Source organism: Lethenteron reissneri, chromosome 39 (assembly GCF_015708825.2).
Source record: "Lethenteron reissneri isolate LAM-NWPU_2019-01 chromosome 39, ASM1570882v1, whole genome shotgun sequence".
NCBI lineage: Eukaryota > Metazoa > Chordata > Hyperoartia > Petromyzontiformes > Petromyzontidae > Lethenteron > Lethenteron reissneri.
This window is the reverse complement of record NC_083817.1, coordinates 8,620,872-8,645,852: the sequence shown is the minus strand read 5'-3', so window position 1 is coordinate 8,645,852 and position 24,981 is coordinate 8,620,872. Positions and strand designations below refer to the sequence as shown.

Below are 24,981 nucleotides of genomic sequence, written 5' to 3'. Positions count from 1 at the left end.
GAAACCGCATTGGGGCTCCGCAAGCCTCTTCTCAGCGTGCCAAGCAAGGCGATGTTGCACACACACACGCACACACATACATACATACACACACGCACGCATGCACGCACACGCACGCACACGCACGCACACACACGCACACACACACGTCCGTGCTCACCTGCAGCCGGAGGATGCAGGGAGACTTCTTGAGGAGCCCCACCACCTGCGCGTGCGTCAGCCCCTGCACCGCCTCACCGTTGACGCTTATCAGCTGATCTCCCACCTGCCCGACACAAAGACAAAGATTCCCCCCCAACCGATGTAGCCTTAACAGACTGTTGGGGCAAGTGCTGTTAGCGAGCAGCACCTATGTATGTTGAACTTCTTTTGCATCGTACGTAGCCAACCGTGCTAATTGGAGATGCTTATATGAAGGCCGGCACGGCACACGAGGGAGTGGTTGGTCAGCACCACGCCCGGCCGCCTTTGTCTCCCCAGTGGCAATGTTTACACAATGCATCAGGTACTCATTTGAGGCTGAGTCGACCTAGAGGAGGCCCAGGACCAGTTCAGATAATGGGCGCGAGCGGGAATCAAACTCGGATTGCCGGGTCCGTAGCGCAGCGAGCTAACCGCTACACTACCGCTGCCCACACACACATACACACATACGCACACACACACATACACACACATACACACACACATACACACCCGGCTGCTTTTGTCAACCCAGAGCTAACGTCAACATGCTGCCAAATGTATCCATTTTAGGCTGAGTCGACCTAAGGGAGACCCAATCAAGGTTCAGATTCAAGTTGTCGTCGGTGACGTGCATCTGCAAGTCACAACATCGGCACCAGGGATACAAAGAAAGCAGGGCGTTGTTATTGGCCACACCACCACCTCATCGGGCTGAACAGGCCTTCACAGGTGATCGCTCACCACGCTTGCCCCAACAGTCTACGTAGGCTACATTGGAACTGGCCTTTCCACAAATTCACGACTCGGGTCCCGACACCTCGTACTGACCACGTGGTGTAGGACGCGGTCGCGCGCCACGGTGGCGGAGATGTTAACTACCTCGCCTGGTATACAGGACGTCGTGGGTTCCATTCCAACATTGACACCTGCTGTATATTTGGGGTTTGCGTGTCTCTCTCCCCGTGGATGCGTGGCTTTTTCTCCAGGACCTCCGGTTTTCCCTCCACATTTAAAAACACGCGTTTAGAGTATTTGGCTGCTATAAATTGACCAGGTCGATTCTGAAAAAGAGTTATCAAGCTCAGTGGGCCTTATCTGGTAAAATAAAAAATATATAGTTTTTAGTTAAAAATGCGCCGTGGTGGTGAGATGTTAACTACCTCACCTGAAACACAGGAGATATATTTGGAGTTTGTGTGTCTCTCTCCCCGTGGTTGCGTGGATTTTTCTACAGGTCCTCTGGTTTTTCCCTCCACATTTAGAATCAACACGCGTTCAGAGTATTTGGCTGCTGTAACATATCTGCGTAATGAGCCACTTCTTTGAGCTATCATTTGTGGTCGCTTCTGACCAAAGAGCAACATCGCTCAGTGGGCCTTACCTGCTAAAATAAAAAAAAAAGTATAATCGTTTAGTTTTAGTTTGGTACAGGGAGCTCACCTTGAGCTTCTGCGTGCGGGCGGCAATCCCGTCGGCCTGGATCATGGCGATGAAGACCGGAACGTCCCCCAGGGGGCTGCCCATGCCCCCCGCTATGCTGATGCCCAGGGAGTCGTTGGGGTCCTGCGTAAGGGGTCAGAGTTTCTAGTTCAGTTTTGTTTAACCAGGCGATGACTTCTGGGGGGGGCAGAATGAGATTAACTTGCAAGCGGGAGCCACCCAAAAAAAATAGACATTGGAGCGAAAAAAAGTGTGTTGCAAGAGAAATTGAAATGCTTCACAAAACATGAAGAAAATAAATTGAAGAAAATACAGCTGTTGTTGTATTGAAAGTTGGCATGGATAAGCTGAAGGCAGAGAGACATCCAGGTATGTGTCTGTATGGGTGTGTATTAGAGATGAGTTTCAGAAGAAAATTTCTCCAGATATTGCATTTTGGGATCTAGAGGCCAAATTTTAGATTTTATTTTCTACTTTATTTTCTAATTTCATACTTTTGGATGTAAATGCATTCCATTCAATGCTTTGCATTTAAATCACATTCATTGTTTATGTATTCAATTGAATATGTGTATATGTACGTGTGTATGTATGCATGGGCCGAGTACATGGGCGTGATGTGTAAACATCGTCACTAGCAAGACAAAGGTGGCATCGGTACTCACTAAAAGCACTTGCCCCAAAAGGCTGTTAAGGCTATAAGCATGTTTGTACGCATGCATCACCCACCTTGGTCAGTTCCACAGTCCGTATTTGTTGCTGCTGCTGCGGTGTTTCCGAGCCTGAAGGGAGCCAGGACAAAGGACAGGCCACGGGGAAAACATGCAAACGCCAAAAATACAGCAGGCGTCAGGGTCGGGATCGAACTCCCGACCTCCTGCATATAAGGCGAGGAAGATGACATCACGCCACCGTGGCGCCCTTTGAATAACTAAAAAGTAAATAAAGAATATAAGTTCAAATTGCTGTATCCCGTGTGCACCGAACCTACTTTCTGAAACGATTACCGTACACATTACTCCCCGTTATCACTGGCTTAGGGTGGTTGGTATGGGCCCTGGTGCAAGGAATGAAATGGGGTCCCCCCCCTGTCCAATTCCCACTGGCTACCCCCCCTGCCCACACACCCCCTCACTCATTATAGCCAAGCACCTGGGCCCATCAGCCCGTGGGCCGTGGTGCAGCTACACCGTCTGCACACTCGATAGCTACGCTACTGCCTAAGGGGTTTCACGCGGACGATGCGAGGCTGCCTATTGTGACACTGCCAGGATGAGAGCCATTTGGGACGGTGTCAAAGTAGTGTCACGTGGCCCGTCAGAGCCGTTACCTAGCTAACCCCCCCACCCCTACCCCACCCCCGATCGCTTCTACGGTGCCGGCACCACACAAACGAGAAAGATTGAGCCGACAGCCACCGCCGCCACCGCCAGCCTCGTTCCCATCAATTCGGCCGAGACGTTTGGTCAGCGCCCCACCCCCCTCAGCCCACCCGCGGGAGAAGCGGCCATATTGTTATCATCACATTTCTATTTCGCTCAGATCTCATCTATACACTTGTGAGTGTAGTTTTATTTTCACATCCAGCCCTTTCACATACTTCAATATAAAAGGCGCTTTACAAAATAGAGATTATTATTATTATTCAATCTGCCCTATCCATCCGGCGAGCACATCCGGGCCCGCCCCACCGTTGCCACATCACACCGGCGGGTTCGGCCGACCACGGCTGCCACTCGTGGCCGCTCGTGGCCGCTCGTGGCCGCTCACCGGACGTGGCCTGCGAGCTGGTGGGCGACAGCGTGCTGTCGGAGCGGCTCGGCGTGGGCTCGCTGCTGCTGCCGCTGCCGCTGGCGCTGGCGGTCGCTGTGGCGGCGGCGGCGGTGGCGACGCTCGACGTGACGACGCCGAACGGCGGGGGCAGGCTGTTGGCGCTCGCCTGGCTCACCTGCGCACAAAACCAGAGCGGGGAGGGGGGGTAGTGGGGGGGGGACTGTGTGTTGTCTTGGTCTGAGACTGTTTTGTTGTTGTTCTTGCTGCATTGCTTAAGCGTGATAAATCGGACTTATATAATTAAATAATTACTTTCTTATTTGCTTATGTTTAGTGACCTGCTCATCGTTTTCTCTATTCTGCACTGCCATCGGTTTTTATTTTATCGTTTGCAGTTGTAAGTGGTTGACCCGCCCATACTGGACATCTGTGGAAAAAAAAAGCTTCACAGCTCATCGGATTCCTCCAAAACAAACAATCGATCCGATTCTGAATCTGGAACCCCCGCACAAATTGTCGTGAAACTCCCTTCAACCCGCGGGTGTCGACGAGGTGCCCGCGCCCCTGGACTCGCCAGCAGACAGGCGGCGCTCGGCAAGTGCCGACTAATCTCCACCCCCCCCCGTTCCACCACCTCGACTGCGGTGAACGTAGCCGGGCGGCACGTCCGAGGGGCTCACCTGGCTGGTGTCGGACGTTCGCCGGGAGGAGAGCAGGGAGCCGACCTTCATGCGCCCCACCTCCATCTTCACCACGCCCTGGGCGCACTGCTCGGAGACCATGGACACCACAACGACTCGTTAACTTGCCCAGTGTGTGTGTGTGCCTGTCTGGGTGTGTGTGTGTTTTTTGTTCATGTTTTTGTTTTTTGTTTGTTGCGGTTGCACCCAATTCAAGAGCCGAATGGCTCACAGGGCTATACCTAATAAATGAACTTGAAATAAATGAACTTGAACTTGTGTGTGCGTGTATATAGGTGCTCGCTAACCGCACTTGTCCCAACAGTCTGGTAAAGGTTATACACGGGGGATCTTTGTTTTGTTCGTGGGGAGCGGTGGCGCAGAGGTTAGCGTGCTGCGCTACGAATCTGCTGACCCGAGTTTGATTGCCGTTCAAGGCCAACACCAGTGACGATTATCTGAACCGGTTATGGTTCTCCCCCAGGGCTACTCAAATTATTACTATGTGCAGTGTTTAAACATCGCCACTGGGGTGACAAAGGCAGCCGGGCGTGGTGCTGGCCACCCACCCCCTCGCGTGCCGTGCCGGCCTTCATGGGTGCTACTCGCTAACAGCACTTTCCCCAACAGTCCGCTCAGGCTGTGTGCGTGTGAGCCCCTGGTGTACGTCGTGCCTTGAGGATGGCAGCGACGGTCTCCTGCGAGGCAGAACGCACGTCCTCCCCGTCCACCGACAGGATCTGGTCGCCTTGCGTGAGTCGTCCGTCAGCCTCGGCCGCCCCCCCGTGCACCACCTCCGACACAAACACCCCGTTCCCACTCCTGCGCAGTGGCCACGACAACAACAACAATGAGAACAACAACAACGACGGTAGTGAATCACACCTGTACAGCAACTTTCTTCAACAAACCACTGATGTTTAAAGACAAAGATCCCCCCCCCCGCCATAGCTTTAACAGGCGGTTGGGGCAAGTGCTGTTAGCAAGCACCTATGAAGGCCGGAATGGTACACGAGGGGGTGGGTGGCCAGCACCACGCCCGACCGCCTTTGTCTCCTCAGTGGCGACGTTTACACACCGCATCAGGTACTCATTTGAGGCTGAGTCGAGCAAGGTGAGGCCCAGGACCGGTTCAGATATTCATCACCGACTTTGGCCGTGAGCGGGAATTGAACTTGGTTTGCCGGGTTTGTAGCGCAGTGCGCTAACTACTGCACTCCAACTCCCCACAACAGAGTACAATATACACACACATGGTGTGTCGACATCACTGACACTATATTCAGTTGAGAGGCCTCCATCTAACAGTGGGTGTGCGTGCATTTGGGCGAACGATCAAGCAACCGGACGAGTAAGCGGGAAGGCAAGTGGTATTTTTTTAGTTAGTTGGAGGGTGGGTGGGTGAGTGTTACGAGCCGCTGCGGAGAGTGGTAATGCAGGTGAGAACACAGGTGGGGTGGGTGAGCTCATCACCGAGTGAACAGGCAGGCGAGCAGATGAGCAGGTATTTGGGCGATCGGTCTACCGGTTAATTGAGTGAGCGATTGGAAGATGGCGTAGTTTATTTTTTGCGGGGCAGGTAAGCGAGCGAGAAAGTAAAAGAGTGCACAGGACAAGTGGGTGAGAGCCAAGGAGTGAGCGAAGTCGGCATTTGGCAATCGATCGATCGAGCGATTGGACGACCGAGCAAATGAATGAAATAAGCGAGCGGCGTTCGCGAGGGACAAGCGAACGAGCGAACGAGCGTGCGGGTTGCTTTTGTCGGCGTCCGTACTTCTTGCCGACGATGCTGAGGCCGAGGCCGCGGCCGGCCTTCTTTAACAGCTCCACGGTGAAGATGTGCAGCGCGCTCTCGTCGTCGCCGCGGTAGCGTGCCTCGTCGCGGTACACGTACAGACGCACGAGCTGCGGCGACGCGCGCAGAGCGTTGATGGCGTCCTCGTGCGTGGCCGAGCGCAGGTCCGTCCCGTTCACCTGCGCAGGCGGCAAAGGGCGACGTGACACCGTTCGGGTGATTCGTCGCCGAGGACCGAATACACTGGTCAACACACTGTTAAGGTAATTTTGGGATGTCGATTCCAAATCTGGCATCAGATTTTGTCTATCACATCAAGTTTTTGAGATATCAAATATTGCATTTTCAATAAAAACTGCAGAAGAAAAATATTAAATGTGGATATTTAAATAAAATTATATTATAAACACACTATCCTAAAAATACAGCACCATATTTTAACACTAAAGCAGTCACTGACTCACAACAACTTGCAATCATAAGTGACAGAGTTAATTTCGGGTAAAAATCAATGAAAATGGGATATGCCGATAGCATAAAATGTGATGTGATAGAGCAAATCTGAGATCAGATTTGGAATCAGCACCCTGAAAGTAGTCTAAAACAGCTGCAAAAGTCCAGGCCAGAAAAAAAAACATTTTGTTGACCAGTGATATTTTTCCGTTTCCACGTGGTTTAGGGTTTCGTGCCGTTCCGCTTCATGTCCGATGTTTCGCTCCTAGTGCCGGCAGCTTCTTCAGGAACCGGGAAAACACGTCGGAGAACAGCGGCCGAGGATTTCTGCCCAAGCACCCCGGTTGACCTTTTGCTCGCGGGAAGGTCGCTCATCGTCCTCTGCTGGAACTCGCTTCCCCCAGCAAACGGTGGCGCTTAAACTCTGGGTGGATGTCGTAACGATATAATAGGATCCGGAACATACCGAGAAACACAGCACGTGGGGGACAATTGATGTCTGACCCTAATGGGGATGGATCAATGCGGGCAGAGAAATCAGTACGGTCACGTGACTAATGGGATAATGTGGCTCTGACCTTTAACCTTCGCTCAGCGGCAGCAACGCTCATTCTCCTCCGCGGTACCCCTGGTCTGGAACTTCCTTTTCTAAGTCCACGGTCCAGACCTTCCTTTTCTCCTCTGCCTGTGACCGACTGCCTTCATAAAACTAATATGAATATAATCAATGCAGACCATTGATGGATTTTGCTGCATTCCCCTCTGCTGCCAAATGCCCGAAGCAGCCTACAGCAACCTGTATATGCATGGGAGTCGCCCATTCAAACAATATGCAGGAGATCGGGTAAATGACAGGTGATTTGATCATTGACAAGATTAGAACATTAGACTATTTAAGAATGTCTTCTTGGTTCTTTCGGTAAAGTCACGTAGAAGGGAAGCGTCAACAGACCTGGTTTTCACCTGAGGACGGCTGCTTGCGTTGTGGCCGAAACGTCGTGAGAATTATTTTATTATGTTTTATTTTTATTATTTTATTACTTCCCTTCTACGTGACTTTACCGAAATAACCAAGAAGATGAATCCCTGCAGTCATGAAAGCTTTAAATCGATATTTAAGAATGTGTTTTTGTTGTTGAAATTATTGAAATGACCTTTCACATAATCACGGTGGTCTACATAGGAGTGCCCACCAGCAATAACAACGGACAAAGATAAGAATACATGCCACAGGCAATGTGGCCGAATTAAAGACAGTGGACGTAATGTCCTCAGTGAAAAAAATTATACCTATGATGACAAAAAGTAATCACGTGATGAAAAAGCACTTTGATTGCAGGACGGCGCGAGGTGAAGTGTGGAGCGGATGCGCTTGCTCGTGCGAGGATGTGTTCGTTTGGTTTCCACGGTGAACTTCTTCTTCATCGTACGTAGCAAGACGCGCTTAATCCTCGGTGCGGAGAAAGGACAACAAACTAAACACAACCAGCAGTTCTAAATAAATTCGTTTATCATCGAAATTTAAAAGTGCAAGGCTCCAGTGGCTTCCTAATATCGGAAGGAAGAGCGTTCTCGACGGCTGAAGAAGCAGCGCATCTCAAAGCGTACGATTCGGTGACCGTCTTTTGTTCGATGGGCAGCCAAAAGCTGCTCCGAGGATGACCGGAGTTCCCGTGGTGGTTTATGCTGCTTGACGAGATGAGCGAGGTGTTGTGGTTCGTTTGTGCCAAGCACTTTGTGTCTGATGAGTGCGACCTTTTAAAAGCTCCAATACGGCCATCTACGCTCCCCCCTCCCCCCCACTAGGGCTGAACGATTTGGGGAAAATATCTAATTGCGATTTTTCTGACAGATATTGCGATTGCGATTTGATTTGCGATTCCATTTTTTCAGTCAAGCTTCAGTTCAATATTCACTGTGTGATGGATTTAAAACATGTCATGGAGCATTACCACATGATACCATCAAAATATTAACTGCTCTATACATTCTAATGCAAGAATGAGAACTGAAAAGACATGAATTGCTTCCAACATGTATTTATTAAAATGTTTGAATTGAAAGTGCAATCAAACGTAGAACAATTGTTAAATTAAATAAATTAAGTTTTAATAATAATAATAAAAATTCCAATAAGAAAGTAATAGGACTTTTCAAATCGCCAAAAAATCGTAGCCTTTGGCGATTTGCTAATGGCATCGTTTCAAATTGTGATATCGATTTGAAATCGATTAATCGTTCAGCCCTACCCCCCAGCCCCCACGGTCTCACGAGAGCTGCGATGCCACAATGCCCCCTACAATATAAAGTAGGTAAAGGGCACAGCCGTGCAACTGCTTGCTCATGCCAAGGCTTGGCGGAACGGCCTCCACTACAGCCCCCCCCCCCCCCTCCGATCCCAAGAGGGTATTTGGCCTCCTCTTGGGAGAGGTGCGATAATATCCCCACGTTAGACCCCACCAAACGCTACCTGCTGATCTATCGACCGACTGTGCGCATGATATCACGTGCGAGCGCAAACTTCCGCCCCGGTAAAAATATCGTCACATCGTGAGTAACGTCGCTCATTTCATTTTTCTAACATATGTCATTTCTTGACAATCTACGTAGGAAATAACAAACTAAATAGTTAACCGTCTCTATAAATAACTATTATCCATCAAAGTATGCTTTGCAAAGCGTTTTTCGTAGTAATTGACGGCACGGCGTTTATTTGACATCATCAGATCCGCGGTTAGGTAACTTGTGTACTTACTTGTGTGCAACTCGTTATAGATTTCGATTTAAAGCTTTCGTGACCTCAGGGATTCATCTTCTTGGTTCTTTCGGTAAAGTCACGTAGAATGGAAATAATAAAATTATAAAATAAAACAATAAAATAATTCTCACGACGTTTCAGCCACAACGCAAGCAGCCGTCCTCAGGTGAAGACCAGGTCTGTCGGGGAGACAGCGTCAGACGCTGTCTCCCCGACATTCTACGTGACTTTACCGAAAGAACCAAGAAGATCGTTAAAGATTGCTAAGCTGTGACGACGAGAAAACACGGTGGCAAGCTTACGTCGAGCGGACTGCAGTCGAGCAACTTTCAGATACGAATCTTTGTTTTGCACAGCGACGCGCAGAAAACGATACACGTGTGAAATACGTCCATACAAAGTTGCGGGCAAGGGGTATGAAATCGCGATAATCATCTCAACGCAGACGACGATGGTAAGGTCACGGCCACCTGAGCTCTCACCTTCAAGATTTGGTCTCCGGCCCACAGCCTCCCGTCCTTGGCAGCAGCTCCTTCTTCGTAAACCTCGTGAATCATGATTGCTCCCTGGAGACAAATGTCATCATGTTAATATATTTGTTTATATATTTTATTTTCAATATTTTATATATACATCAGGGTGCTTCAAAAACATGTTAACACTTATATGGGACTATCGTTTTAAATGGAAAAAGAACAGATACTACACTAGATTTGAAGTTTTCGTGACTGCAGAGATCCATACTCTTCGATTCTTTCGGTAAAGTCACGTAGATAGAAAATAAAATAAATTAAATCACGACGTTTCGGGAGCAACACAAGCGCCCGTCATCAGGTGGGACAACCCTTGCTGTGGTTGTGATTTTATTTATTTTATTTTATACCTACGTGACTTTACCGAAAGAGCCAAAGAGTAAAGATACTACACTGTAACGTCATAACAAATGTATGTTAATAGCTTCAAAAAGTCTCCACTTGTTCACCATCATTGTCAACGCGTGCCTGGAATCTTATCCGGAGGCACATGTTTTGTGGCGTTGTTGCAAATTCTCAGAAGTGTTCAACATTGTTTGAAGCACCCTGAATAGTACTTTTCACACAAAAAAAAGTTCACCAAAGCACTGTAACCACGAGATGTTGGCATCACTCTACCTGATGATCCATTTGTAGACACCCCACTGAAACCACAATGAGTGAGCACAGGTCAGAACACCACTCTGCCCCCGAATGAAAATGCACGCGTAAAGGACGACGTTTCGAGCAGAGGCCCTTCTTCAGAGCGGCGAGGAGAGATGCCACGCTTTGATGGAGGGTCCCACTGCCCTAGACGTCGCCCTTCTCCCCCCTGTGCCAGCCCCCACCCATCCCTGCATGCCACAAACCCTCCCCCCCTCTCCCCCTTCCCCCCCTCCCATGCTGATATAAAGCCACAACAGCAGATAATTTTCTCACCTGAAGACGGACGCTTGTGTTGCAACCGAAACGTCGTGTTTTCTTTTGTTATTTTTTCTATCTACGTGACTTTACCGAAAGGACCAGAGAGTTTGTTATTGAGATGGTTTTTGTTTCATTTATGTTAAGCGCAGTGTTGTTGAAGAATGTGTTATTAATGCTCGTGAACCGCTGGCCAAAGCAGTATCAAAAAAAAAAAATTTTGCTTACGCATATTTTGAACGTGAAATGAGCTAATCATACCGGTTATGCCAGACGAAGCGTATCAGAGGCAGAGCTGTAAACACATGCAAGTGCGTGATTGACATCAGTGGGAGATATGTAGAGCCTTTGAATTAACACGTGAATTGCTCCGATCAATTATCCAGCATGACTTGAGCGGGGCATCTATGATCGGATCACGGTGTAGGATAAAATACTCCACCACGAAAAACGACGACTGACCGCGCCACTCAGCACTTCCGTCACGCCTCGCCATGGCGCTCAAGATGTCTACATTTTCAATTTTTTTTTTTGCTTTTAAGCATTTTTTAACGATCAATGGTTTATATTTCATCGGGGGGGCAGGGGAGTTGGAGAGATATCGCATTATCCTGGTGAGAGCCATCGCGCCAAAAGCAGATACATTATTTAAGTTGCGGTAATATTCTCTCGGTCGATGCAACTGCGCAAGTCAGATCCATTACACTTTGTAACACAATTTTTGCTCCTGGGTAGTAAGTGTTATTTCGTAAATGCGTATGCCTAAAAGTTATAGAAAATGGCCATTATTCCCCACAAACTTTACTTTTGTGACCATGGCAGTGATTTTTTAAATTTACATATTTTAAATGAAAAAGGGGCGAACTTGTGTTTTGTCGTTCACATAAAGTTAGAAAAAAATTACATATGAATAAAAATGAACATGTATTTATACTAAAGTAATACAAAAATTACTACAAAAAAGTAGGAGTAGTTTTTCGAGATTCACGAATCAGTCCCCAAATGTAGTCTCCCATCATGTTTTCGTGATAATGTCCTTGGTAGCGGCGTTCAAAGTCCAGTATATCCTGGTGGAAGCGCTCGCCTTGCTCCTCCGAGTACGCTCCCATGTTCTCCTTGAATTTATGAAGATGAGCATCAAGGTTATGGACTTCGAGGGGCATCCTACAGCCCATGGTGCTGTAGTTTTTAACCAGAGTCTCAACCAACTCCACATAATTTTCGACCTTGTGATTGCCCAGGAAGCCACGAACCACTGCGACTAAGCTGTTCCAAGCCACATTCTCCTTACTAGTGAGCTACTTGGGGAATTCATTGCACTCTAGGATCTTCTTTATCTGTGGTCCGATGAAGACACTGGCTTTGACCTTTGCCTCAGACAGCTTAGGGAAGAAGTCTTGAAGGTACTTGAAGGCTGCCGACTCCTTATCTACAGCTCTGACAAATTGTTTCACAAGGCCCAATTTGATGTGCAGTGGTGGCATCAGCACCTTCTGGGGGTCCACCAGTGGCTCCCACTTGACGTTGTTTCTCCCCACAGAGAAATCGGTCTGCTGTGGCTAGTCCTGCCTGTGGTAGTGCGCCTTGATGTCCCTGCTGTCCCAAAGGCAAAGACAGCAGGGAAACTTGGTAAATCCGCCTTGGAGACCCATCAGGAATACCACTATTTTGAAGTCTCTGATGACCTCCCAGCCGTACTCATCATACTGCTAGGCATCCAGCAAGGTCTTGATGCTGTTGTAATCCTCTTTGAGGTGCACTGAGTGAGCCAGGGGAAGAGACAGGTACTTGTTACCATTATGGAGCAGCACGGCTTTGAGGCTCCTGGATGAGCTGTCAATAAAGAGGCGCCTCTCATTCTGGTTACAGGCGATTCTGATTGCCTCGAACAGACTGGTCACATTGTAGCAGAAGCAGAGCCCATCTTGACGGGTGAAGAAGCTGCAAAAAGGTTGGTGACGCTTCCTCTGATCTGCAACTTGCACACTTTCATCCAACAAGTTCCACTGCTTCAGCCTAGATGTCAAAAGCTCGGCATTGGACTTGGTGAGACCAAGATCTCTGATCAAGTCGTTGAAGTCTTTTTGGTTGGGGTAGTATGGGTTTCTCTCCTCTGAAATTGTCATCTGGATCTACAATGTCTTCCTCGCTCTCTGACTTGCTGCTCTCTTCTAAAGACTGCTGCTCTCTCTCTGGAGGAGTGGGTATGGGGAGCTCATGGCAGTGTGGCAACGGGGCGATGGATGAAGGAAGGTCCGGATATGTGATAGCAGGTGTATTCTTGCCAGTCCGACGTTTGGAAGGGTCTACAATGTACAAGTAGCAGTTGCTTGAGTGGTCAGTGGGTTCCCGACAAATTCTTGGGATAGTGAACTTCATGGCTCTCTTTTCCCCTCTGTACCATCCTACAAAAATACATTTATTTCACTCATGACTAATGTCTAAGAGATTCTCGCAATATTTTTCATATATGATGTATTTTTCAATAACGTTGAAAATTGTAAAACATTTTAAAATGAAAAACTTTAACAATTTAACAAATTTTATAACATAAAATTCCAAGCAACAATTGTCCATCTTACCTTACAGAGTTTTTGTTGCATTGCTCGCAGGTGAAATGAGGTGCCCAGGGTTTGTCTTGATCCCCGACAGGCATGCCAAAATATGCCTTGTAGGCCTCACACATCTTAGCAGATGCTTCCACAGAGTACTTTTTCGCTCTTGTCTTGATAAATTGGCCGCAGGCATAGCAAAATGCGTCTGCCGGATACTTGCAGCCTCTTGATGCCATCTCAGAAATATGCATATATGTATCCACTTAGGCAGCTGGAACTAAACTGAACTGGTGGGCTTCAGGCCCCTGTATTTATACTACTATTTATATTACTGGAAAGTTCTAGAATGTTCTAGAAGTTACTCCAAGTTTACTCAGCACTGAACCTATCTGGAATGTTCTGTAAAATAGGTAAATTAAAAAATATCACTGTCCTGGTCACAAAAGCAATGTTTGTGGGGAATAATAGCCATTTTCTGTACTTTTGAGGCATAAGCAATTAGGAAATAACACTTACTACCCAGGAACAAAAATATTTTTTGTTACACAGTGTTATCAACCAAATGATCATCTCCCTTTGTTCTCAAGTCCACCGAGCTCATTGTCCCCGGTCGGGCCACTAACAATGGTTCTAGATTTGAAGTTTTCGTGACTGCAAGGGTCCATACTCTTTGTTTTTTTCGGTAAAGTCATGCAGGTAGAAAAGGAAAAAAAATGTAATCACGACGTTTCGGAGGCAACACAAGCTTCCGTCTTCAGGTGGAACCGTCACAGCAAAATTGCTGTATCAAGGCAAAACAGCAACAATGGCTTCGCTAAAAATATTCCTGGTCTTGCCAGGGTTGAAACCTGGTTGTAAATGCAACCGGAGGTGGAGCAGCGGCACGGTGGTTAGCGGACTGGACGGTGAACCCCGGTGGGCTGAGTTAGATTCACTGGCCACGGCTAACATCAGTGGTGAGGAGTAACGTCACCGAGCAGAGTGGTGACATATGGTCAACTGGCCCCACTGTGAAACGCACGGCCAAGGGAGGCTTTCACCCAGCATTCGATTAACTAAATAAGCTGTATGTGTAAACTAAACTACTCAACTTTTTGTTATTTTACCAGGCAAGGCCCACTAAGGTATACAGCTATTTTGCAGAAGCGACCTGGCCACAAGTGATAGTTCTAAACGTGCATTTCTAAATCTGGAGGTAAAAACCTTGAGGACCCGGAGAAAAATCCACGAAACCACGGGGGGAGAGAGACACGCCAACTCCAAATATACAGGCGTTGGGGGTCAGGATTGAACCGAGACGTTAACTACCTCGCCTGCGTACCAGGCGAGGTAGTTAACATCTCGCCACCACGGCGCCCTCTCCCATGTACACGAGCAACGTGGGCAGGAGAGATTCAGATGGAAGGTTGTAGGGTTGAGGGTGAAGGGGAAAGTGGAGAGAAGCTGTCATCCAGCAGTGGATTGAGAGCACGGCTGTAGTTGTGCGCACGAGGAATGCCGCGCTGACCAGGGGGGTGTCGACGCCGCCCACGACGCTGAGGCCCAGGCCCGTGCGGCCCTTGCTGATCTCGACGGTCGTCTCGCGGCCGGCCACGATGGCACACGTGGCGGGGTCCAACTCCTCCGCCACGCGGGACGACGTGACGCCTGCACGCGGTGCAATGGTAGAGACGTGGGGGGGATGGGTGGGGGTGGTGGGGAGCAGTTGGTATGGGTAACGCAACAGGGGGCCGGGACGGTTAAGTTGAGGAAGCCGGATCGATGAGTAAAACGTCGCAACTACCGCAGTTTTTGTGCTCGATTACTCGGGCCCCATTTTCAAATGTCGGCCTCCGCCCACATCTTGCCTCCCGAAGGCTGGAAATCCGCTCTACAAGCCAAGACTAGTGTGACAAGGCTGATGACGCCGATGACATCGTCCAGCTCCGTGCATTACCTCCCGTCCAGCGGCACACTTGGGGGAACAGATGGGCGAATGTGTATTTTCCCCAAATTATTCCAGCACTCTCCTATAAGTTGCAAAATCGACTGCTTAAATAGTTCATCAAATAGCCCAGCTATAGTGATGCGGTCAATGTGGCGTGCATTTTTGGACGACGGATTCGAGGGGGCCCAGCGTTGTACTGTTTTTTTTAATAAACCCAGTGGATCAATTTGGAGCGACACGACGTGGGGGGAACGACAGAGCTGTGGGCGAGCTACAGGGTACGTGCTCGCGCGCGGAGAGATTCCTACGCGCAGGGCGCGGACGCCGAATCGTAATTCACCGAACCGTCGACCCGCGCCTGACGGCAGCCGCGTGCAAAGTGATGGCGCGATCGTTTGTTTTGCTATTGTTAATCCCAACGGTGAAGTTAATGTTGAACCCGGTAGCAGTAAAAATCCGCGCAGATAAAAGCGAGTGGCTTTACTGCGAGCGATATTTGTCGGGACCGAGAGCCGTGTGGAGAACCAGCAACACGAAGAATGATTTTGTAGCTCGACGCCGAAACAGTGCGGCTCGTGAACTCGGATCACCTCACCGCAGACGCTTCGCCGTTCTCACCGAGCCGCGACACCAAAAGCGAGATGTTAGTTACCTCGCTCGGAATACCGGACGGAAGTCGTGAGTTCGATCTCACACCTGACGCCTGCATATTTGGAGTTTAGCGTGTCTCTCTCCCCGTGGTCACGTGGATTTTTCTCCCGGTCCTCTGGGTTTTTCCCTCCACATTTAGAAACAACGCGCGTTTAGAGTATTTGGCCACGATAAATTTCCACGTGATACGCCAATTCGTTAAGCTATCATTTGTGGCCAGGTCTCTTCTGAAAAAGAGATCCTTAGCTCAGTGGGCCTTATCTGGTATAATTAAAGTGTAGTAGTAGTTAGTTGAGTTTAAAACCGGATGCTTCGTGATCGTCAAAGCCATCTCCAAATGCGAATGTAACTTTGTTATGTAGCCTCTCACAGGAAGATTGTGTTAGCAAGCCACTGAAGCTGTGCACTTTTAAATCTAGATTGAAAACTCATTTCTTTAGAACTGCTATTTGTCTTCTTGGTTCTTTCGGTAAAGTCACGTAGAAGGGAAGTAATAAAAGAATAAAAATAAAACATGATATTATGTTTTTAATAAAATAATAAAAATAAAACGTAATATTATGTTTTATTTTTATTATTTTATTACTTCCCTTCTACGTGACTTTACCGAAAGAACCAAGAAGATGAATCCCTGCAGTCACGAAAGCTTTAAATCGAAATTTAACTGCTATTTGTGTTTAGTTTCTTGCCCTTCCCACGCACCTCGGGTTAGCACGGTCGGCTACTTACGGTGCGCGAAAGAAGTTCAACATACGTACGTACGTACATAACTACACTGGTCATGTAGAAACTGTACTCTGTATTCATAACGCCAATAAAGTACTGTTTTAAAAATGCATATATTTGACCACGTGATTGTATATTGTAGCATACGACCAAGTCACCCGGAACGTGCCTGATTTAGTCAACGCTCGGGAGCTACTTAAGAATTGAGCCTGGACAGTGCTTGGATGGGCGGTAGTCGTGCGTGCCAGGTTGTCATGGGTGGCTGTGGGGCCCTGCCATGTGGTGGTGAGCAGAGCGCAACGAAGCTATATCCATCGCCTTTATAAACACGCACTCACCAGGGTTGGTGAAGTACGGTCAAAAGAACGCCAAAGTGCCACATGGCGTGGGTGAGGCCCCTCATCCAGCAGCGGACTGCCAACAGGACTGCCCACGTGTTGAATGTGGGTAATGACGGAGAGATTACGACGTCGGGTGTTTCAACTGCGCTGCTTTGCGACCCGGGGCCTCCGTTACAAAACAGAGAGTGCCGGTCCCAGTGCACCAGTGCCTGTGGCTTAAGTGGAGGATTTCTCTGCAATTCCACGGTAAGGGAATTACAGCACAGTGGGGAGGGGGGGAGGGGGCACGGTTTATAACCACGAAACTTAACAAAAACATAATTTTGGGCTTTTATGGTTGCTAAACGTTCTGACTCGGCAGCTTGGCGCGGTACATGAAGTCAGCCAATTTCACCGCCATGTCCAATTTGCCTACAATTGCTCCGGCGGAACCGTGACTCCAGAACGGCACTTTCCTGACAAGCAAGAGCGCGCCGTGCGCACAACACCCACAATGCAGGATACCTGGCCACGCAACCCACAATATAAATGAACCACAATACCTTGCTGATCTCATATTGGGGCATAAACCATCATGCAAACTCCGGTCATCCTCGCAGCGGCTTTTGCCTACCGTCGAATAAAAAAGGCCACTGCATCGCGCGCTTTCAGATGCACTTTTGCGGCCGTCTGGAATGTTCTTCCTTCCGAGCTGTGCACTTTTAAATCATCTAGATTGAAAACTAATTTATTTATAACTGCTTAGTTTAGTTTGTTGTCCTTCCCCCGTACCTCCGATTAGCATGGTTGGCCTGGATAACCGATTACTGACCAAAAGAACCTGTCATGTGAAATTTGGTTCTCGCGCTCGATTTGGCTAAATTCTATCTCTAAAAAATGAACAAAAAATTCAATTTGCCTTGTCAAGCGACGAACATTACTCTCCGTAAGCAGGGTGGGTGAGAAAATCACTGCCGCCCTTATTGCGTGGACCGGAGATCAATTGAACGGGCCTCAAAAGTAGATGTTTCTGCAATGTCCACTTCTGTTGGCCGTTCCCTTCCACGAAAGGTCACAACTTCGTCTGGTCCGGGCGTCGGCGCAATAACTCACTGGGGGCGGCGGAAGGCGGCGGCTGGGTTGTGGTTGGCGGCACGGCGAGCGTGGTGGGCACCTGGGGGAAGTTCCGCTCGTCCCGCGAGCTCACCGTCAGCGTGACCGACGGGTCCGGGTCCTGCCGCATCAGCTGCTGCACCTGGTGCCAGCGGTCGTGGTGGGGTGGGGCACAGGATAACCAGAGGCAAAGAAAATTACATTCAGATCTTATCGGCCCTCGTGTGCAAACGTACCCCCCACCCACCCAGCCCCCACCCCGCCCCTCGCCCAGGGACATCGTCTTAAACGAGGGTAGTGCAGAAACCTTTCCCCCGGGCGAACAGCATTTTCACAAACCTCTCGCGGGCAACCGTGCGTTAATACACACACGACGGCATTACCCAATGACGTTATCCAAGATTGCAAACGTGGGTGTTAACCTGCCAAAAGTATTTTGAGGTCCGATCATGCAAAAAAATATAACATTCGTGTCAACCGAGATGAAACAGGCCCCGCCCCCGCCCCCCCTTTAAAGTGATGTGTCTGAGCGTGCTAAAATTACAAACGCAGCGCGACCGGGAAGGAAAACTATTCCCCCTCCAGAACTAAGATTCTCGCGGTAGCAGATCAATAATGCTTGCGGGCCGTTTCAAAGAGCCAGATCTCACGTGGCTGGCAGGCAGAATGAAAGAGTCACGTGGGCCACAGGTCCCTGACCCACGTCTCAAACTCTTAAACACCAAGCTGTCATTGCCGACTGGCAGGTCACGGATGAAATTAAAAAAAGTGTTCGTCGAAGGCGAGTGGATGGCTCGTGGGGGCTGTGAGACCCAGGTCAAAGCAATGAGTCTCTCAGTCTGAGCTGCAGAGTTTAAACCCAATGGTGAGCACTTGGGGTGAAAGGGCACCCTTGTGTGCAATGGCTTTGATGGTCTCAGCAAGGAAGCTGTGGTGGCGAGATGTTAACTACCTCGCCTGGCACACAGGAGGTTGTTGGTTCGATCCCGACGCTGACGCCTAAATTTGGAGTTCGTGTGGATTTTTCTCTGGGTACTCCGGTTTTTCCCTCCACATTTAGAAACATGCGTTTAGAGTATTTGGCTGCGATACATTTCTGCATGATAAGCCACTTCGTTGAGCCTGTGGCCAGGTCGCTTCTGAAAGAGAGCTACATAGCTCAGTGAGCTATTTCCCGTAAAATGTAAATAAATAAATAAGGAGCAAAAAAACTGCAGTGAACGTGCTCCAGTGTTTCTGTGCGGCATCGTGAAATTCAGCTGCCCACAGACGCGACATGAACCCCGCCGATTGGAGTGCCTCTCATGGGATATGTATAAATAATGTGGATCAGAGCATAAAATAGCCAAGTTAGGTGCATCGCGTTGAACCGTTAAGAAAAGTGTGCTTGGGTAGGGCACATCGCTCGGAGGGATGATGGCCGATGGTCAAAGTAGCGGCGAAGTGGCAGCCGAAAAGTGGAACACGCCCGAGGAGGAAGGCAGCCGCGGAGATGAAGCGATGACATCGGCTCATGTGCGGGTACCAAATGGATCGCTGCATCGCATGACAATGACAGATGGAGACAGCTTGGGGCGGCCTGCATCCAGCAGTGGATTGATGATTGCATTGCACTAAAAGCTGGTATGTTGATTTATTATCATTGTTTTATTTGGTCACCCAAAAGATTAACTGGTCATTCTCCAATGTAGGAATTTGGAATTTCCACCACTGTCTCAACGCTGCCTGAATGCCTGATGCTAAGGTAGAGAGGGGTTGTCATGTTATTCGCTGCTGTGTTGTCGTTGTTGCCGAGTGGCAAATAAATTTGGGGGGGGGGAAGGGAAACGAATTGAAAGCAAAATGGACTTTGAAATAAACATTCAAAGACCATCCATCAGAGGGCTCCTGCAAAGGGTTATTCCACCACGGTACAATTTAGCGTCGCGTACATTATTTATGCTGTTAAATTAATGAAAACCTTCAACATGTATTTTTTTCCTACATTAAATTAAAAGGAAAATTTATTTTGCCCGCAGATAATACCCATATAAATGCAGAATGCAAGTATATACTTATCAGCTGGCAACACCTTGCCCTTTAACTCAGCACCCTGTTATGCATTTTATCATGAACTCATCAATTTATTGGACATTTACAGCTCTAGATATCAAATCCCGACCGTCCGACGCATGAAAGATGAGAGTGCTTTAAATCCACGATGAGTCTGCACTTGCGCTACATCTCATGGCCCGAATGCCATCTCCTTCCCCTGCCAAAACCTTCTCTATTACTGTACAATTATCACCACGAGCTACATAGAGGCAGAATTTGACTCAAGTAGGAACAATGTTCTTTCACGTGTGGTGTGGTGGAGCACTCGGTTGCGACCACAACCGGACTTGATAGAACCATCCAGCACTCGTCCATTCACGATAATCACTCGCAGTGTCTTCAATCGCCACGAACTTAGCTCATTGATTCCTCCACCCATGTTGAGCACGTTTTATACCAGGCTGACCGTTGTCTCATCCACCACACTGTGTTCAACCACCGCACTACAGGTGAAAACACTCACTCACACACTCACTCACTCACCGACTCAGTCACTCGCTCACCCACTCACTCACCCACTCACTTACCCACTTACCACACTGCAGGTCACAACACTTCTCTGTCTCAATCTTTCCTCGCACCTTCGAATTCCCTCCCATCGTCTCTTATAACCTTGCTCAATTCAAGACACTTATTTCCTCTTGTCCATTAAACCTTCAGGAGTTATATTTGTTGCTGGCCACGTGGTGTTTTGGAACCTGTGCTCCAGCAAACGTGATTGAAAAATTAAAAAAATTCTCACCTTGTCGGCCGTTTGGCCCAGAACAGGTTCCCCATTCACGGCCAGGATGCGGTCTCCCACCTTCAGCCGGCCACCCTGTGTGTGGGACGCGACACAAACACGGCCACGAGGTCATCATCGCCATCATCCTCACCACCACCACCATCGCGGCCTTGATCTAGCACCTGCAGAACGCGTCACTGAGGAGGGGCCCCGTCAGCCGGAGGAGGGGAAACGAGCCCGAGAGGACGTCCACCGCGAAAGAGACGGAGCGAGAAACGAAGCGGGACGGATTGTTGCGTCGCACATCCGAAAGTACATTTTGCCGCGCCTCCGATTGCCACGGTTGGCTACGTACGGTGCAGAAGAGGTTCAACACGCGTACACACATCCAGGAGAGCGAAGCGTGGTGATGGCTTGCGGAGGGGGCCCTATGTTCGGCAGTGTGTAGACGACGGCTGATGATGTCATTATTGCAAGTGGTGTTTTTTTATTTCCATCAAGACTGGAATGGGTGGCTTTTAACTCGGGACGGTCGTACCGATAGCAATTAGAGGCTCCACATACTGGAGCACACTTCGGGCATATGGGGATAATTGAAGGCTGATCCTAATGGAAATGGATCTATGCTCGCAGGGATAAGTGGTACGGTCACGCGGCTCCGGATAATGCCGCTTCAACGAGGGGTGGCGGCAGACGTGGCCCAGCGGCAACACAACAAACCCAACGCTGTTCGTGAACAACACCGTGGCGGCCCTGAGAGGAAGAGTCTATAATAGGGGATTGTCTTAGGCAATGCCACTTCTTCACGGCACACAGAGAGGCCACAGAGGTGGATCAAAGTTGGAGACGGCACTTTTACCATATACCAAGGCGCCTGAAAAAAAGTAAATTATTAAAATTCCTCCCGACTAACGGCGGTGGAGTGTTCTGCAGAGGCTCGAATTCAACGGGCTGCCCCGATTAGTGCTGCGGGTGGACTAACCACAGGGTGCGTGCCATCCACGTTCGAGATGCCGTGATGTCCTTCGAAGAAGCGTAGGCCATCGTATGCCGCGCGTCATGGTTCCAAATTTGCTACATTAAAAAAAACACTCGCAAATTATTCACTCGGGAAGCACGGGGCAATTTCCGCCCACCCCCCCCCCCCTCCCCCCTACTGTGAAAAACGATCAGGGCTCTCGCTGAATGAGTCTTGAGACTCATTGAGCTTTCCTGGGGAAAACGAGCGTGTATGTACGTATGTATGTGGAACTTCACTCGCACCATACGTAGCCAACCGTGCTAATTGGATGCTGCCTGAGAGCCTGGTTAATGCCTTGCGAGGGCGGCAGAGGGGCAGGGGTGGGTGGAGGGCTACGTGGTAGACAGCGAAGCAAAATCCAAGGTTGTATTGTACTGTACTTCTATGCCTTCACCACCAACCCACACTGACCATGCGAGCACAGTCACCGAAGTGGCCAGATGTGCCGACCCCAAGTGAGAAAACGGAATCGGATCGCCGAAGACATCTTTTGAGAAACGATTAAAGCGACGGGGCAAACCAAAGTCGAACGACGGACAGGCGAGCGAGGACGCAGGCGCGGAATGCTCCGGCAGGCGGGGTGGGGCGATGAGCTACGCGAGCCGATGTTAGACGGCGCGGAAGGATGAGACACGCACGGCATGTGGTTGTCACTTGGAATGAGTCAGACGGTGCGATGGGAAGGTGAAGAGGTGGAGAATGCCAATGGCTCCAAGCAAGGTGTGTATTGGGGGGGCCATATCTAAGCACAATTACGATGAAGATTCTGCCGGGGAGAATGGAAGTGATGGAAACCACCTGTCAATGGGCACCGACTCAGCTCAGACGATGTGACATGAGATATATTTCATAACAATTGCATTTAGTGGGCCAGAGTGTGTAATCAACGTGGGACACTTTGCACAACAGTTTACAGTTCGATTCCCCCGGCAGGAAAATTGGCGAAGCATATCGTTTGTCTATATAAAAGTGTACGTTTAAGAACGCTTGACATCATCACTCGCGAGGGCAGGTCACTGAGAATTCGTCTGTTTGCAGCTTGACGGATCAAGTTTTGTGAAGCACACTACTGTGTAATGACGTTGATAGAACGAATGATTAACATGAAGGCAAAATAACCGTCAGTAAAGGGGTGAAACGATTACGCAAAGTGGCCGGAGAAGGAAAAGTGTTTATGCCGTATTAGAACGCCACCAGAAAACTCATTTCTTTAGAACTGCATTTATTTTTAAATCCTTTATATTAAGTTTGCTTGCTTGCGTGCTTGCGTGCTTGCTTGCTTACGACCGTGCAAATTATTTAGGTCGTTTTTTAACCTACTTCCCGTGATCCAATCGAGCTGACATTTTGCACACAGACTCGTTGTGCGTGACAATTAATTTTCGTGAAAATTTTTTTCCAAAATGTTACACTGTTTAGGGAAAAAAAAAATGAATTACCAATTGCTTAATGCTGGCAGATAATCATCTGACCCATAGGTGGCAGCCATCTCAAGCCAGAGGACGAGAGGACTCTAGCCGCCACGCATATAAAGGATTTATAGTGAAACACTTTTTTTTAACGGGTTCATTTTTTTGTCCCCCCCCCCCCCCGCACCTATGATTATCACGGTTGGCTACGTACGGTGCTAAACAAGTTCAACTAACACACAAACATACGACTGTGTAGATACAGCGGTAGCATAGCAGTTAGCACACTGTAGTATGAACCCATCAAACTGAATTTGATTCCCGGGCATGGCAGGCGAACACCATCGGCGATTTCCTTCTGGACATCCGTGAAAAAGAGCTTAAGAGCTCATCAGTTTCCTCCAGTCCAAATAAATATTCTGATTTTGGGAGATATCTGAACTGGCCATGGGTGCACCCTTCCCCTTCACCAACCCGCACTGCTCATTGTGATGAAGCATGGTTAAAAAAAGAAGATGTAAAAAAATAAAACCTGTACATCTCTCCGGCGGGGCTGTCCCCGCGTTTCAAATTTAGCTCCTCGGAGAAGCTTCCAGCACGTGGAATGAAACGTCGGACATCAAGCCGAACAGCACACGGGGAGGGGTAGGGGGCAGCAGCCGGTAAACACACGGGAGAGCGAGCATGAAGCTGTGTCGGGAGTGTTACGATATAATCCTACGAGAAGTCTGATTGACGTCTTGCTGTGTCGGGCACTGCGGTGGCGAGATGTTAACTACCTCGCCTGGTATACAGGAGGTTGTGGGTTCGATCCCGGCTCTGCCGCCTGTTTATTTGGAGTTTGCGTGTCTCTCTCCCCCGTGGTTTCGTGGATTTTTCTCCGAGTCCCCTGGTTTTCCCCTCCACATTTAGAAACAACGTGCGCTTAACAGTATTTAGCTGAATATACATTTCCACGTGATAAGCCACTTCGTTGACCTATCATTCGTGGACAGGTCACTTATGAAAAAGACTTATATAGCTCAGCGGGCCTTACCTGGTAAAATAAAAATAGTTTAGTTTTTGTTTAGTGCCGTATCAGCTGACCTTTGCAGCAGCTGTGTTCTGCTCGAGGCTTTTCACTGACAATCCCTCGGTCGATCCCTCCTGGCTCAGAGAGACACCGATGCCTCCACTCTCCTCCTGCAGCAAGGGCGCAGCAAATTGTTGACAACAGCACGATAACAACAATGGGCACCACTCTCAGTGACAGTGACGTCACCCGCAGCTCCTGTGTCAGCCTAGGTGAACTTTTGAGGCTACGTGAAGTGTTTCCAAGGATCGCCGGAAAGAGGTTATGGGACAGACGCAGGTTGACTGAGATGACAGGCAGATGCAGCACCACCTGTGATTCCCACTGTTCCAAGTTGGTTGCCGAAGGGCGGCTGCCACCAACTACGTAGTGGTGTATATAATAAAAGAAAAAAAATATCCGCCGTGTAGCCTTAACAGACTGTAGGGGCAAGTGCTGTTAGCGAGCACCTATGAAGGCCGGAACGGTACGCGAGGGGGTGGGTGGCCAGCACCACGCCCGACCGCCTTTGTCTCCCCAGTGGGGCGATGTTTACACACCGCACCATTTACTCATTTGAGGCTGAGGCGACCTAGGGGAGGCCTGGCATTGGTTCTGATAATCGTCACTGGTGTTGGCCGTGAGCAGGAATCGAACCCGGGTCGTCGGGTTTATAGCGCAGCGTGCTAACCGCTACACTACCGCTCCCCACAATACACACACCAACACGTGCACACACTGACAAAGATCATCCGTATAGCCTTAGGGGCAAGTGCTGGTAGAGAGCACCTATGAAGGCCAGCACAGCACATGAAGGGGTGGGGGTGGCCAGCACACACACAGATTGCTCGTGCATAAACATTTTCAACTTT

At 49.0% G+C, this 24,981-nt stretch overlaps 1 protein-coding gene across 3 annotated transcripts in view; it reads right to left on the bottom strand.

Annotated features, from left to right (window-relative positions):
• Window positions 1–24,981, bottom strand: part of LOC133352061 (inaD-like protein) — a 162,973-nt gene that overhangs the window by 8,612 nt on the left and 129,380 nt on the right. For all 3 annotated transcript variants that reach the window (XM_061567789.1, XM_061567788.1, XM_061567790.1), the window contains 12 exons: window positions 24,145–24,240; window positions 20,647–20,721; window positions 17,811–17,952; window positions 14,581–14,720; window positions 9,568–9,651; window positions 5,854–6,053; window positions 4,754–4,901; window positions 4,080–4,166; window positions 3,397–3,574; window positions 2,356–2,408; window positions 1,627–1,749; window positions 161–265 (listed from right to left, as the gene is read on the bottom strand). In XM_061567789.1, coding sequence (XP_061423773.1) covers window positions 161–265; window positions 1,627–1,749; window positions 2,356–2,408; window positions 3,397–3,574; window positions 4,080–4,166; window positions 4,754–4,901; window positions 5,854–6,053; window positions 9,568–9,651; window positions 14,581–14,720; window positions 17,811–17,952; window positions 20,647–20,721; window positions 24,145–24,240 — 1,431 coding nt within the window. The remainder of the gene's footprint in view (window positions 1–160; window positions 266–1,626; window positions 1,750–2,355; window positions 2,409–3,396; window positions 3,575–4,079; window positions 4,167–4,753; window positions 4,902–5,853; window positions 6,054–9,567; window positions 9,652–14,580; window positions 14,721–17,810; window positions 17,953–20,646; window positions 20,722–24,144; window positions 24,241–24,981) is intronic.